This window comes from Papaver somniferum, unplaced genomic scaffold, assembly GCF_003573695.1.
Source record: "Papaver somniferum cultivar HN1 unplaced genomic scaffold, ASM357369v1 unplaced-scaffold_139, whole genome shotgun sequence".
Taxonomy (NCBI): Eukaryota; Viridiplantae; Streptophyta; class Magnoliopsida; order Ranunculales; family Papaveraceae; genus Papaver; species Papaver somniferum.
Window position 1 is genome coordinate 2,683,572 of NW_020623156.1, and position 14,453 is coordinate 2,698,024.

General features: G+C 35.8%; 1 protein-coding gene, 2 long non-coding RNA genes and 1 pseudogene across 3 annotated transcripts; all 4 read left to right on the top strand.

Annotated features, from left to right (window-relative positions):
- Positions 1-1,130: 1,130 nt before the first annotated feature.
- Positions 1,131-2,124, top strand: LOC113335287 (annotated as a pseudogene).
- Positions 2,125-2,128: 4 nt separating this feature from the next.
- On the top strand, positions 2,129-4,337 carry LOC113335178. The gene is made up of 7 exons (XR_003353213.1): positions 2,129-2,226; positions 2,457-2,558; positions 2,641-2,809; positions 2,913-2,955; positions 3,072-3,171; positions 3,580-3,722; positions 4,123-4,337. It is a non-coding gene; the product is annotated as an uncharacterized LOC113335178 (long non-coding RNA).
- Positions 4,338-10,066: 5,729 nt separating this feature from the next.
- LOC113335198 lies at positions 10,067-12,263 on the top strand. Its single transcript, XR_003353221.1, has 4 exons — positions 10,067-10,132; positions 11,318-11,369; positions 11,588-11,667; positions 11,753-12,263. It is a non-coding gene; the product is annotated as an uncharacterized LOC113335198 (long non-coding RNA).
- Positions 12,264-12,801: 538 nt separating this feature from the next.
- On the top strand, positions 12,802-13,862 carry LOC113335245. The gene is made up of 2 exons (XM_026581356.1): positions 12,802-13,162; positions 13,569-13,862. The coding sequence occupies exons 1-2, from the start codon at positions 12,847-12,849 to the stop codon at positions 13,739-13,741; spliced, it is 489 nt and encodes a 162-aa protein (XP_026437141.1). The 5' UTR covers positions 12,802-12,846; the 3' UTR covers positions 13,742-13,862.
- The last annotated feature ends 591 nt before the right edge of the window (positions 13,863-14,453 follow it).

Sequence of the window (14,453 nt, forward strand, 5' to 3'; positions counted from 1 at the left end):
TTAATTTAGGGTTTTTCATCGAGCTATAACCTTGAATATGAGTAGCACGATATGATTACGGGTAGTAGTGATACTTTCTTGTAATCATATGTAGAAATTGACCTTTGTTCGAATTATTTGTGCAATGTATTTTAATTGCATTGATTAGTCTATTTCACAATTCTTAATGCACTTATGGGAATTGAACTGGATTAGTGCAAGGCGTCGGGTTATTCTCTAGGTAGTATTCATACTTGCATCGTTTTACATGTAACTGTGATAATTTTAGGAAATTAACGCAGTAACTTGCTCTCTTTATACTCTATGAGTTTTGGTAATAACCTGATTAAATATGACTACACCATTTTTCCGGAATAGCAACTAAAATTTACAACAGCTCTTACGCTGTTGCGAATTTGCAACAACAGCAAGCCGTTGCGAAAGTTTGGGACTCGTTGCAATTCGCAACGGCTGACAAAAACAGGCGTGCGAACAAACCGTGTGCAAGGTAACACCTGAATTGCAGGCGTGTGAACCAACCGTGTGCAAGGTAACACGTTATAACCCTAGTTTCTATCCTTCTATCCCATTTTCTCTTTCCATTCTAGAAACAACTCTGTCCTCCTCCTTCTCCTCCTGCTCCTCCCCCTTCCCGTACTCATAATCTTGCAATTTCTTACTCTCTTCTTCTTCATCATCGTTGGTCTATTGTTCGAATCAAAATCCCCCTTTATCTCTTTATACATCTACCAACAGAGGTAACTAGCAGATTTATTTTAATTTTGATTTTTTTTCATCAGATTTATATAATTTGTTTTCTGTTTCGTGATTGATGGTTAATAATTATAAACGGGTGAAACTTGTTTTTGCATAGTTCGTATGAAGTTGGTTAATTTCATTTATGATTTTAAATTTATATATGACTACGGATCTAGGGATTTGATGGATTTTTTTTTGTTTCACTGGTTTCTAGGGTTTGTGGGTTTTTAGGGATTTTTTTTTTTTTTTTGTTTCACTGAGGTTGAATGGGTGTTATGTTTGACAGGAAGCTGATTTGGGTGATTTCGAGATGAAATAGATGAAGAAGAGATGATTAATGCTGAGTAACAGGAAGTTGACTAGGCTTTTTCATGATTTACTAGCAATGTGTTATGAATTTTGGATGTTTGTGTGTTAAAAATATGGAAGTTAGTGTTTTTTAGATATCTTAGTTTTTTGATTTAATGATGCATGTTTGTTGCATGTAGCGGCATTATTGACAACCAACAAGCTGTCGGAATTGGCTTGCTTGACATTGTATCTCATGTATGAGAAGAACAGAAAAAGAAATCTTTCTGCTAACCTTTCATCAGGGAGCTTGATCGTCAACGAGGGAGGGGTCAATTAGCTGCGGAATCTCCACTTCTATGGTCAGAAGATGAACTGGCTCACTTAAATGGAAGCCCTATGAAGGTTTAATTAGTTGCTCTCATAATATTACATTGGTTACAAATGCTTAGATTTGAACTGATCAGATTTTACGGTGATATAAAATTTCAGGCGGCAGGTCTCGAACGGGAAGAAGGGATTAAGATTATAATGAGCTTGACACAGTATGGTTTATGTCAGGATCGATATTTCAGGTCATTTTTTCTTAGCTTCCTCACAATCTACTTAACTTTCAGATTCGCACTACTTTGTAATGCTTGTTTCAATGTCTCTGAATATTTTAAACCTGAGCTGGCTTTAATTTTATTTTGCAGCAATACCCGTATGATATACCTACGGAGGCCTTTCCATATGAGATTTTCAAGCAAGCTTTTGTTGCCGTTCGGTCTTGTGCATTTCATTTGTAGGTAAAGTTTTGTATCCTCAGCTGAGATATTCAGTATCTTCATAGCTTCAGTGCAAAGTATTAATATTGATTTAAGTCGTGTTATTATATCTCTTACATCCAGCCATACCACACAGTTTATGTATCTGAACTATCTTAAAATTATCATGACCCGAGAGAAGTTTATTCTAGTTTTTGTGGAATGAATAGCCAAGGTTCCTGAACTAATATTTAACTTTCTAACGGAACAGAAAGTTAGTTTGGCACGAAGATTTGCTTTATTTCCTCTAGGGCCACAATTGTTGGCTTACAAAAGCAATTGCAAGGCCATGTTTACCGTCGTTTACGATATGCTTCCTTACCTTCGACTAGGCTATGTTTCAGATCCGTCTGAGACGGAGTCCGTGATTTCTTCTCAAGGCCCCGTATGTCCAGTAAGTTGACTTACCATGATCTTATTTCAGACTGTAGTTTGTTAAACTTTCTTATGTAGCCTACAATAGCATTGTGTAAGAATGTTGGGGTCTCAACTGTAAGTCAACTTACCCTTATGCGATTATCCCCACTATTCAACTTTAATACAAATTTGTATGCAAGCTATGCAATTTTTCTGAATACACTAGAATTCGGTGATCTAATTCAACCAGAAGAATTATTTCGACAGATGAGCCCATCCATGGAACGTGTAGTTCTGGATCAACTTTCTCACTATTTTATAGCTCGGTTAGATGGTTATCCCACTACCTTAAGTGAAGATGAAGCCCTGGTAATGACCCTGTTGAGTTTTCTGATGTTAGCGAGTTATTCCTTTGTCGAACCTTCACTTATATCTATTTTGTATTTATCAGTTGACAGATTCCAGCTTGGACCTAAAGAAACAAGTTACTACCCAGCTTGTCAAATTAGAAAAGAAGATGCTAATTGCGTGCCTTCATGCTACAGTTGAACTGATATAGCAGTTACCCAATAATACCATCTCCCTGCCCTGCTTTATACGCCCCTCAATTAATTTAAAGGGTACTTTCTCTCCCTCTCTCATCCTTCATTATTCAATTTTGATTTTCAGAAATGTCAGAAGATCAAGCTCCTAATTGTGAATAATCCCGTAAACAAAGAGCAGGCTTTTGTAACTTTATGGCGATTTGAAAGTGGGCATGAACTAGGTAAAGCCTACACCTTAGAAATTCATAACAAAGCAGAAAAAAAGTTGATTCTGATTTTTGCCATAAATGACCAGAAGAAAGTGAAATGAATGTGTATGTTTACGTCTAATTTGCAGGGAGATGGAAAGTTATAGAAGAGTACCGATTGATGCACAACAACACCACCAGGTTGTGCATGCAAAGTGTTTGATGCAACGCCTGAATCACTAGTCTCAAGTATGATTGGTTTATTCAATTTTCTAAAAAATATTATGCAGGCCTTAGGTATCCTCAACTTTGCTCTGTGAACATAATAGTGTATTGGGCCCTCCTCATTTAGTTTTGATTGATGATTTTTGTTGAAATGCTGACTGGATGTATGTATGTGACATATATGCTGCTATTGCTAACAGATACTAACAATATTTTTGTATTTGATTTGGATATTCTTGTATAATTGTAGTCGTTACATCAAATGTCCTCTAGGGTTTTGAATCTGTGAATGTTTTCGGAGTAAGATTAATATGAGTGTCTCCTTAGGGATTACGAATCGGTAAGGAATGATCTTTATTGTGTCTGATTGGTTTGATATGCTTGATTTATGCCGACTCATTGTTGTTTTTTTCCTTTTCTTTTGTTGAGAAGGCACTCCTTCAGTCATGGCAGAGATGGAGAAGTTATGTCAGAACAAAAGAGAACTGAGTAGTTTTGAGGTTAGATGTTTATTTGAGAAGTTTGCAGAGATGGAGAAGTTATGTCGGAACAAAAGAGAACTGAGTAGTTTTGAGGTTAGATGTTTATTTGAGAAGTTTCGTTGTTTTCAAATCAGCTAGCATGTTTTATTGTTAACTCTGGGGATTGTTCTTAAGCTAAACTGTGTGACGTTATTTATCGTTTGATATTACTGCAAATGATCCTCGATTTGAGAGACTTCCATGTACTCGCGAAGGAACTTATGATAATGATTGGATTGTTGATAGAGTTACCTAGGTATAAACCAACACCAGAACCTGTCACTTAATGTTGGGTTCCCTTTGGCTAGAGTTCTTCTCATTACTTAAGTGTAGCTTTCACACAACTTACAACTGTTGAAATATGAGATCTGAAGTTAATGTATTGTTTTTTCACTTTTTGCAATTGCCTTTAAATATGAAGTTAATCTAGCTTTCATCTTGGATTTTTTGCTAGATGGCAATTATAAATTTGGCACGATGTAGAAAGAGAGGCGTTCATTCCATGAAGGCTTCAAGACAAGTAGTGGGGAGTGATTGCTGAAGTATTTTTTGAGGGTGCGGTGTGGTGATGACAAGTAAGGAAGATTTACTAGTTTAATTTATTTACAAATGATGAGAGTAATCTAAAACATAGATATCTACATAATTGAACTTATACAGTGTTTAATTTAAATATGATGAAAGCTTACAAATATAGGTATCTAGAAGAATTGAACTTTGATATGTTGTATAATTATAATAAGACTAGTTTTTTCATTTCTTGTGTATGTAAAGTTTTGTTTATATGCTTTGAGTGTTATGGCCTGAATTTGACCTAAAAAATGTTGCAGGGGACTCTTGACTAGGCCAACAGAAGTTTGACTTGACTTTTTTTCTCAGTTACAAAATATTTTGCAACGGCTGAGAACTGTTATTAAATTTTAAACCAGAATAACAAAATCTGGTTCGGCTAAAAGAAGTCGTTCTAAGTTTTTGGTTCCAAATTTCGCAACTGCTACAGACTGTGGCGAATTTCTAACTTGGCAACTGCTTCAATCCGTTGCAACAAAAATAAAGCAACACCTGGTACCAGTTGCAAAATCTGTTCGCAATGGCTTCAGTCGTTGCGAAAGCTAGGAAAAACACTTTGCCTGACCGAGAACCGTTGCGAAAGAAATTTCGCAACGGCTTAGGAGTTGATGCGAAAAAATGCAACGCCACTTTTCGCAACGGCTGGATACTGTTGCAAGTCCCTTTGGCAACTGAAGTCCGTCTTTGTAATCCCCAAAAATGGTGTAGTCGATCTAATCGTTTATTCAAATATTTGTTTACAATTGAAGACGAAATCATTGACCAATACTGTCACATATATCTGATTTGCTTGTTTACTGTTCTTTGTTAGTTTTTCAGTTTATTAAAAATCATAAAATCCCCTTTATTAAGGAAATCGAAACATATAAAAATCCTAGTCCTCTCTGTGAGAACGATTCTTTCTTACCCATTACTTCATTATATATTTTGGGTAGTGAGAAAGTGTAATTATTTTTTGAGGCATACGACATCGATCAATTAATAATGAAAAATCGTGAATTCAAAGACCTAGAGATCGAAAATCGTCATTTGAACTTATCAATTTCGCGGACCTAACCCAAGGAAAAAAAGACAAATAAAAATCAAATTTACTTATCCAAAACCATGAGAGGAGGTGGTAATCTAATATCTTAGAACAGTTCATATATATGGAATGAACAAATCAAAGATTTTGAGTGAGGTCGATCATTAACCGCGCGAACCAACTTAATCCGCGCGGATTAACCAAATCCATCGGAGGATCTTCCTCAGCCGCCGGCGGGTCTTCCACAACCGCCAACTACAATTCCCGTTTCTAAACAAAATATTTCCTATTCTCTATTCACTTATCCTATTTTATCTTATTATATATAATATTATATTATAACTTTATCCTATAAAATATTTTATATTAAAAATAATAATAATGAGACCATAGAAAACCAAATCTGTTCATTTTACTCTGGTTTCCCATAGTGCAAAAACGTGTTTGTTCATCCACATTGCTCAACAAAATAAATTATTTGTTGATTGCCATAAGAACTACCCTTATGATATAACTTTGCCAAACAGGTTTAGATGCATTTAAACTTTAATGAGTCTGATAACAATGACAGAGATGAAACTGATGTACTTCAATGTTATCTCTTGGCATATTTGGAAATCCATATATAATACAGTTCTGAAAATAAACAACGCAAGATAGTGGTGTATCGGCAATTTCAATAGTTATATTTATTATTAATCATACAAATATTTATGATGCCAACTACCTAACCGTATCCAGAGAGAATTTTGTGACCTCACACATGATCAAAACTACAAGTCCATAATGGTTCCCTCCAAAAATTTAAAAGAATCCTAATTTTAACTACAAGTCCACGATGAACTCTAATTTTCACTATTTTTTTTACTACAACGGTTATCAGTTAGGGACGGATATAAACATTTCCATATGTTTTTGATTACACTTAGCTAGGTCGATTAGGAACTTGGGGTTGAAAGTTTGTTGTTTGTTGTTTGGAGTTTAGTTTTTTTTTTTTTGCTTCCTCCTTGTTTCGTTTAAGCGCACCTCTTTCTCGTTCTCTCGCTATACAACTTAGGGTTTTGTAATGTCTTTTTATAATAAACTGGGTTGCAACAACATCAGGCGTTGCGAAATATGGTATTGTAGTTTTTCACAATTATAGTGTTAGACGCAAAGTCTTAGTCGAAACAATTTTTTTAAATGTTCAACACGCGGATGTCGTTATGAAATTTCTTTTAAGCACAAAATATTTATGGCTAAGAATGTACAATCTTAGAAAGAACTATGACACGAAGAAGTTGGGCTTTCAACGACCACATTAAATGAAAAATACTACTGGAACTTGGTAAAGGAATAATAAGGACGGTATTTTTTTATCAATATTATAACATAGCCTAGCAGCATAACTCCCAGCAATAGCTTCTAAAAAAAATTAAAACATGAGAAACAGAAAGAGCAATCCCAAAGTCATTTAATAGAATTTGGTTGAGAAAATGTGGAATTGCACGGTCCCATATTGTTGTTGATAAGTTTCCTTCTTGGCGTCCGTCTGCTGCAAAGTTTTCTAGACCATATGTTGCTTGATTTCCTTCTCTATATTTGTGTTGTACAAAAAACAAAGGAATTTGTCGCACTCTCTGTTTTATTTCGGTAATCATTTTTGCAATATACCATGGAGCTTCAGCCTCCGTTTTTATGAGGCACATCACATTTTCCGAATCCGTCTCAAAGATAATTAACTTTTGGTCATTGTCTCTACGTTGATGTCCTTGATGCCATCATAATTTCCCACGTTTTCGCTATTATAGTCGTATTTATTCTTAAAGGCTGCGCGAGAGGCACCACAATTTGTATTAGACAATTGTAGTCGGTGGCCATGGTGTATATTCTTGATTTTTAGTGTGTCCATAAGATCTTACGAATATGACATTTTTTGGGCATTTCTAATAATATCAAGTCTTATTCCTATTTTGGCTTTTTTCATTTCCGGGGTTTTAGCCCCGACTCGCGAAGGACCGAATAAACTTTCTAGTTATGAATCAGGAATATAACCAATGGGCGACGCTTGGTTACAATTCCGAATTCGTTATAATATGTTTGCTCTATCCGGAGGAAGGTCTAGGGGACGGTGGATGTTTATTGTGTTTTGTACAACATCAGATGAAGGGTGATTCAGTTGTTCATGATTCCAGTTATTGGTGAGAGGGTCGTTGAGATCAGTTACTGATTGGATTGGTTATCATTGGATCGTTAAGGTATTGAGATTGAGGTATCCAGTGTTTTTGCATAGTGTGTCTAAACTATTTCCGATGCGATGGAAGATATGTGATTTTGAAGGGTATATGGTTGTAGTGATTTGGGTTGGAGAACTAAAAATTCCTACTTCGGCTCATGGCATTGGATTTGGAGCAATATCTACAAAGTTGTTGATGATTTTTTCAACTCTATTCAGTTCCAATTTGACAATGAAACCAAAATTCGTCTTTGGGATGATTAATGGTGTATTTAAGAGCCTTTAGATGTTGATTTTCGACTATTTACGCTACGAATAAACAACAAAACAGTTCGCCGGCATCTCTTTGGTCTTGACGAGTCCGGTTTTTATTGGGCTCTGAATATTTCAAGAACAAGGCTCTATGATGATGAGACTACCAAGTTAACCGTTGTTCTCCATATTTTGAACAAGGCTCTATGATGATGAGAAAATTTGGTTGAAACATTGGTCTCATAAAGTTGCATTCTTCCTTTGGAATTTGGTGCAAAGCCAGATTCAAACTATTGATAACATGTTGAAGAGGTACTGCGTGATTGCTTCATTCTCTGGCAACCCCTCTTCCAACTTGTGTGATTTGTGCAATCTAGTTCCTGAATCTGGAGTTCATGATGTAGTTTTATAATGGTAAATAAAGATGTCGTTCACTCGGACTCGTTGAGATTTGATTTTGGACTTAATACTATAAAATATATACAAAATATTATCACAATATCGAGAGGTACTGAGACTCAGGATTCCACCAATTCTCAAATTCATGTGGTTCAACTAATAATTCTAGACATTTGTAGCTCAAATAATACTAATTTATTGACTCTATTTATTGACTAATTTATTGACTGTATATCTAAAGCATGAGACATCAAAACACTTAAGAAAGCATGACCCATCAATTGAAATCACAATCATTCAATAAAAATCATAAAATACGATTAAAAATCAATGCAATAAGTCATAAAAGAATTAATAAAATTACTACATGCATGAAAAATGACTTCCTCCATCGTCCCAGTGTTGGGGTTTAGCTCCTCATATCAAAAACACGCTCAAAATAATAACGCATGGCTGAATAGGTGTTTTATTGAAGAATAATCGAGTTTGTAACGGATATAATTGTTACAGAACCCGCTGTTACAGAGCTGACTGTTACAGAGATACGCTAACAGAAATAATTGTTGTAGAACTGTTACACTTTCGAAAGAAATGGTGACGGTTCTTTTCTTCTTCTTCTTCCTTCTCTGTTGATGATTAACTCGCCTGCAAGTCTGCAACTCTTGAGTTTTTACCCTGCAGGTCTTCCAAAACCTACGTTCGGTCCCCAAAACTCCCCATATAAATCCGAGAATAACTCGATTTTTTTTTCCTAAAGGCACGGACTTTCCTTCCCTCTGTTGGTTCCTTTCCGCGTATTCCAGCTGCCCAACACTCCATATTAGATAGAACCGAATCCTGGCAGATTATCTCTTCACCCTGTTGCACGTTATTCCCATAAACAATCTAAACAAAACCCGAGTATCTCTCACTATCCTGTTTTGTCGAGGAATCATTGAACTCGTGGTTTTATTCGAAACTAAACCACCTACCATCCATGGTTTATCATAGAAAGCCCATATCTATCCTAATCCACGAAGAACCCCGAGAAAAACTCGTGCAAAATTATCTCAGCAGCTTTCAAATATTCTTCTTCCCTATTTTCCTCAACGTGATTACCCAGCCCAAATTAGCCGAACCAAAACAATGTACCGAGCCTGTTTAGCTTAATCACGTTCCTATCAGCGAAATATGGCGATTCAATCTCTCCAAAAGCATCAAATATTGAACCCTAAAATCTGTTTCGCTGCAAAATTATTTCCCGCCATAATTCATGATTCAAAAGGTAGGGGATGAGTCACTACACCATTTTAAGGTTTTAGCAACCCAGAGTAGCAACAACACTAGTTCCATTGCGAAATTTCCGTTGCTAATTTCGGTTGCTAATATTTCGCAACGACTAAGCAGTGTTGCTAATTTCACAACCTTGGCATTTCGGTTGCTATTAGCAACCGCTAGTTGTTCATGCATGCGAAGCACGCGTGTGGTGGGGAACACTTTGACTTATGTTTATGCATAAGTCAAAGTTTGGTCAAGTCCTCTTCTTTTGTTTTCCACCCTTCAGCCTTATCCACCTCATCTTTCGAACCTTTGAGTTTTCTCAGCCACATTTTTTTTTCATTCTCTTTCTTCTTCGAGCTGCAGCTCTGAAGAACCCTAATACATCAACAACTCCAAACCCTTTTAACCAGATCGATCACAGGACCACCATCAGTCTATTCTTCACTTCTCGATCAAGACCCCATCTCATATTCAAAAGCAAACTCTAGTCTCTTCTTCAACTGACTTCTTCTTAATCAAATTTAACATATTCAGCTCCAGATCCGCTTTCAAAAAATTGATTGAACCACATAAACCCTAGTTCTATCAACGGGTAATGGTAATAATCATTTTCTTCTGTGTATATGTTGGTTTTAGGTTTATGTTTGCTAATAGATTTCAGTTGGAATTTTTATTGCAGTTGGAAGCATCGATCTGAAATTGTAGGTCATTTGTGATATTTGGAAGTATCGATATGATAATCAGGTAATAAGGTCATCTTTTCGTTCTAGTTTTATGATTATGGGTTCAATTTTAGGTTTCGTTGTCTGTGAGATTTGTTTTTTTTTTGTTTTTTTTTCTTCGATTATGAGTTTAAATGTTGTACCCAAATAGCAGTTGCTTGAGGTGTTTGGTGATACATCATGTTTACGTTACCACATACTTTAGATATAATATTTGATTGTATGGTTTGAAAGTAAACATCTTTTATGATTACATATGAGCTAGAGAGAAAGAAAGAAAAAAAAGGGCCAAAGTGGTGTGTTAGTGGTGAAGTTCATGATTAAAGTGGGGAGCTAAAAACAACAGGCCTGGTGTTAACTGAATGAGATATGAGTGAATGATCCAATTAGGTACGTCCCAAAAGTGAGGAGAGAGATTGAACAATGGAGTGAGTCAGTGACAGGGAGTGATAGCCTCACAGACACCAAATTCGAATTCCCAAATATATGTTGGAGTTTGGAGTGTTTTCACAAAGATTTCCCTTTCTTTCAGAATAAATTATTTTGAAGCTACTAGCATGGACCAATGATGCCACTGGTAGACGAGAGAAATACACTGGTTAGATTTTAGAAATAATCCATCGGCTTTAATCACCACTGATATGTGTGAGACTTTGGGAAAAAATGTCAGGGACCTGGTAGACTTTGGGCAAACTGTAGACGAGAAATACATTGGTTTTGCAACTGCATAGGTCATGAAGAAGGTCTTTAATCAAACTTTCAGGGACCTGCAAGTTGACTATTTAATGTTGTCTCATTTTTTTGTTTAGTAATGTTCTTCCTCTTGGAAGCCTCGTATGATCACTAGAATACATGAATGTGCGACTAGTTAGTGAAGAAGTCCCTACTGGGAATTTAAATTCATAGTGATTGGAAAAAGATAAAAACAGAAAATTTGAAGATCACAACATGACGTCTATGCAGTGATTGACTGTCATTGGTAATAACTGTATCACTGAATGGCATTTCTCGTATAATGCCTTGGAGATAACGGTTATGCCTTATTTTAATTGTAGACTACCCTTAGTTTGTACAGAAAAAAAGTTGCATCCACATGTGGTTGTATATCTTCCCGAGGGATCGTTTTCTTAAATATGATATATTACTTTCATTTCTTTAACGTATTTGGGAAACCATGACCTGAACTTGCTTCCTCACTGGTTTGCAGTAAGAGGGGAGAGAACAAGAATGTTCCCGAAGTTCCTGTTGTAGGACAGAAGGTAACAGTTTTCTTTACAGTCCTTGCTTTTTTTCTTTGTAATTTTTTGACATGTGGATAACTATATCTTGATAGTTTCGTCATTTCCTGCACATGAAATCGACTTGGATATTATCTGGATTACTTAGTCTCAGAGGCTTTTTTTAGTTGCAAGGGGTTCATTTTTTTAGTCAGTGGTTGGGGAATATAAATAACTATCTACCGTGTAATATTTTACAGGTTCTTGATGCGACAAGCAATGAACCATAGGTTCCTCATGGGTCAAATATGTCAAATATTGCACAAGTTACCAAAAACTAGTAAGTTGATTCATCTCTTTAGATGCTCTCCATAGTTCATATTCCATAAAAACATATGCTTATTTCATATTTTACATTTCTGCAGTCATGAATATCAAACGATAATGGCTGTGCTTTGGAAGCGAATCAATGATACTGGCAAAAATTGGCTCCACGTGTACAAAGTTTACACATCCCCTATGCTTTTTATGATTTAGCTCTCTATCTGAGATGCTATGGCGCGTTATATGTGTGATTATGCATCTTCTCGAATTTCATCTTTGACATCTTGTAGTATTTTAAGAAATAATTTTGTTTCGTATTGGTAATTTGTGGTTTTTTCATTTTTTACTAGAGAAATAGATTGGAATCCTATTTGATCTTGCATATGGTTTTTAGATTTAGTTTTTATGATATTTATTTTGCCTCGTTTCTCAACATGAGTTTGTTTCATCTATGACTAAAAACTTTTTGCGTTGAACTTCAGGCATTGACTGTTTTTGAATACCTGGTGGGACATGGGTCTGAACGTGTTATTGATGAAATCAAAGAACATGCATAACAAATTCTATCTCTGTCTGTTAATATTTGCCATTTGGAAATGATTGTTTGGAACATCTAATTTGAGTAAGCTTTTACGATGTAATTAATTATTCTTGATTATACTCCTGTTGAGTTTATTTCGCAGCTTTTTGTTAATCGCACTCTTCCATTTTAAAATATACTAGTGCGATGGACCAGGGAAGTAATGTCAGAAAGAAATCCCAGTCTTTGGTGGCACTAGTGATCGATAAAGAAAGAATTCAAGAAGCCAGACAGAAAGCACTTGCCAACAGGGAGAAGTCAGTCTCCGTTCGAGAATACTCGAATGATTTTTAAACGCTATTGCATATGGATAAAATTTTAAAAACTTATTCTTTTACCACAGACCTTAGTAATCTTTTCATGTATTCCTAGATAACCATGATTAGCTCTCATGTATCCTTTGTGTTGCTCAAGAATGAGATTCTCATTATTTGAAATTTTGGAAACTTATGGTAAATTCAGAAAATATTTCCTGAACATATTATAAATCAATTCCATAATTTACCTTCTCTTTATATTTTCTCGTATAAGGTAGTTAAATTTTCATACATAACACCTTTATGTGTACTGACCTTTTAAATTTCATAGGATTCGTAGCACAAACTCACCCAGGGAATGTATAGGCCAGGTACAAGAGGTTATGGGCATGAAGATCGCTACGGAATTAGAGATGATGACCGAAATGGTTACAGGAGAGAGAGAGAGAGAGAGAATATGGCTATAAGGATGATGACAGAAACAGTAGAGGTGGTGATTCATACAGTAGCAATGAAGACCGTTATGGTAGAGATTTTGATGGTGGTTACAATGATGATGATTATAATAGAGGAAGAAGACGAAGTAATGAAGACTTTCAGTTTGGCCAGAGAAGTAGGAGTTCTGATAGATACATGGTATGTGGTTATGATGACGATGGTCGTCATTCATCAAGGTATGCTATTACTTTTCAATTACTTATATTTTGGTTAAGGAAGATTCAAGACATTTAGGGGGTGTGAATTTTAGTTTTGATTTCATGATCTGAGTTCATAAAAAAGTTAGACAATTTTCTATGCAGACAGAATAGCCTCGTAAGTGTAAAAACCTAAGGATTGATTTTGAATAAATTTGTTCACTAGTCTGTATGCGTTTTATAAGATTATTGAAGTTGCACAACATCACTGTTTTGAAAACAAAATGCAATCCTATTTTGAGAATGTAGAATCGTGCTCCCACTTATATATATTGATGATTTTTGACTTATAAACATATAAACTATTATTAGATTATACAAAGTCTAAGGTTTAATCTTTTGTTTGTGACCTCAATACTAAAACATCAAATTGGTTATTATGTAGGTATTTGGTCTCAAGTGGAAAAGTATTACTATGGTGATATTGTAGCAGCAGCTAAATCTACCTATGATTTGCAGAGGAAATTGGTTAAGCAAGCAGAGTCTCGTGATACTTATAGTGATATTTTCCAATGCCTCGGTCAGTTGACACAAACTAGGTTACCCATCCATTTGTGAACATCAACATAGATCGAATATTGTATGTCAGTCACAAAATTTTAGGTTCCGTAAGGTTACTTGTGTACATTTATATCAATTGAAGAATTCTTTCTTTAATAATATTATTTAGTGGTGATTCTCAACAAGATTCTCAAAATTACAGTTCTGTATCGTCATTATAGTTTGTATATCTGTGTGGGTGCTGAATATGGGGAATCGGGAAATTGCAGGGGGTAGTGTGGGGGTAAATGAATTTTGACTAGGTCGATAAACATAGACTTGACCCTTTTTTTTTGTGGTGGAAAAAAATGAGCAACATCCGCACCCTGTTGCTAAACTAGAACCAGAACCAACAAATTAGAACCGGAACCAACAATATCTAGTTCCGGGTAATGGTATTCCTGCAATTAGCAACAGATTCACAGCAACACATTCCTGTTTCTAATAAAAAACTTAGCAACGGCAAAGGCGGTTGCGAAGTGCCGTTGCTGACCGAGATTAACAACAGAGCTTATGTCGTTGCTAAAATTGCGACACCGTCTTTAGCAACGGCAAAAGCCTGTTGCGACCCCGTTTAGCAACATCTATGGTAGGTTGCTAATACCTTAAAATGGTGTAGTGAGTGCCCCTTATCCAGTTCCTGTCTGTCAATAGTAGCTTCCCTATGGTGCCCTTATCAGTGAGGTGCCCCTTATCCAATAACGCATGTCTTGGGTGCCAATTGTAGTTT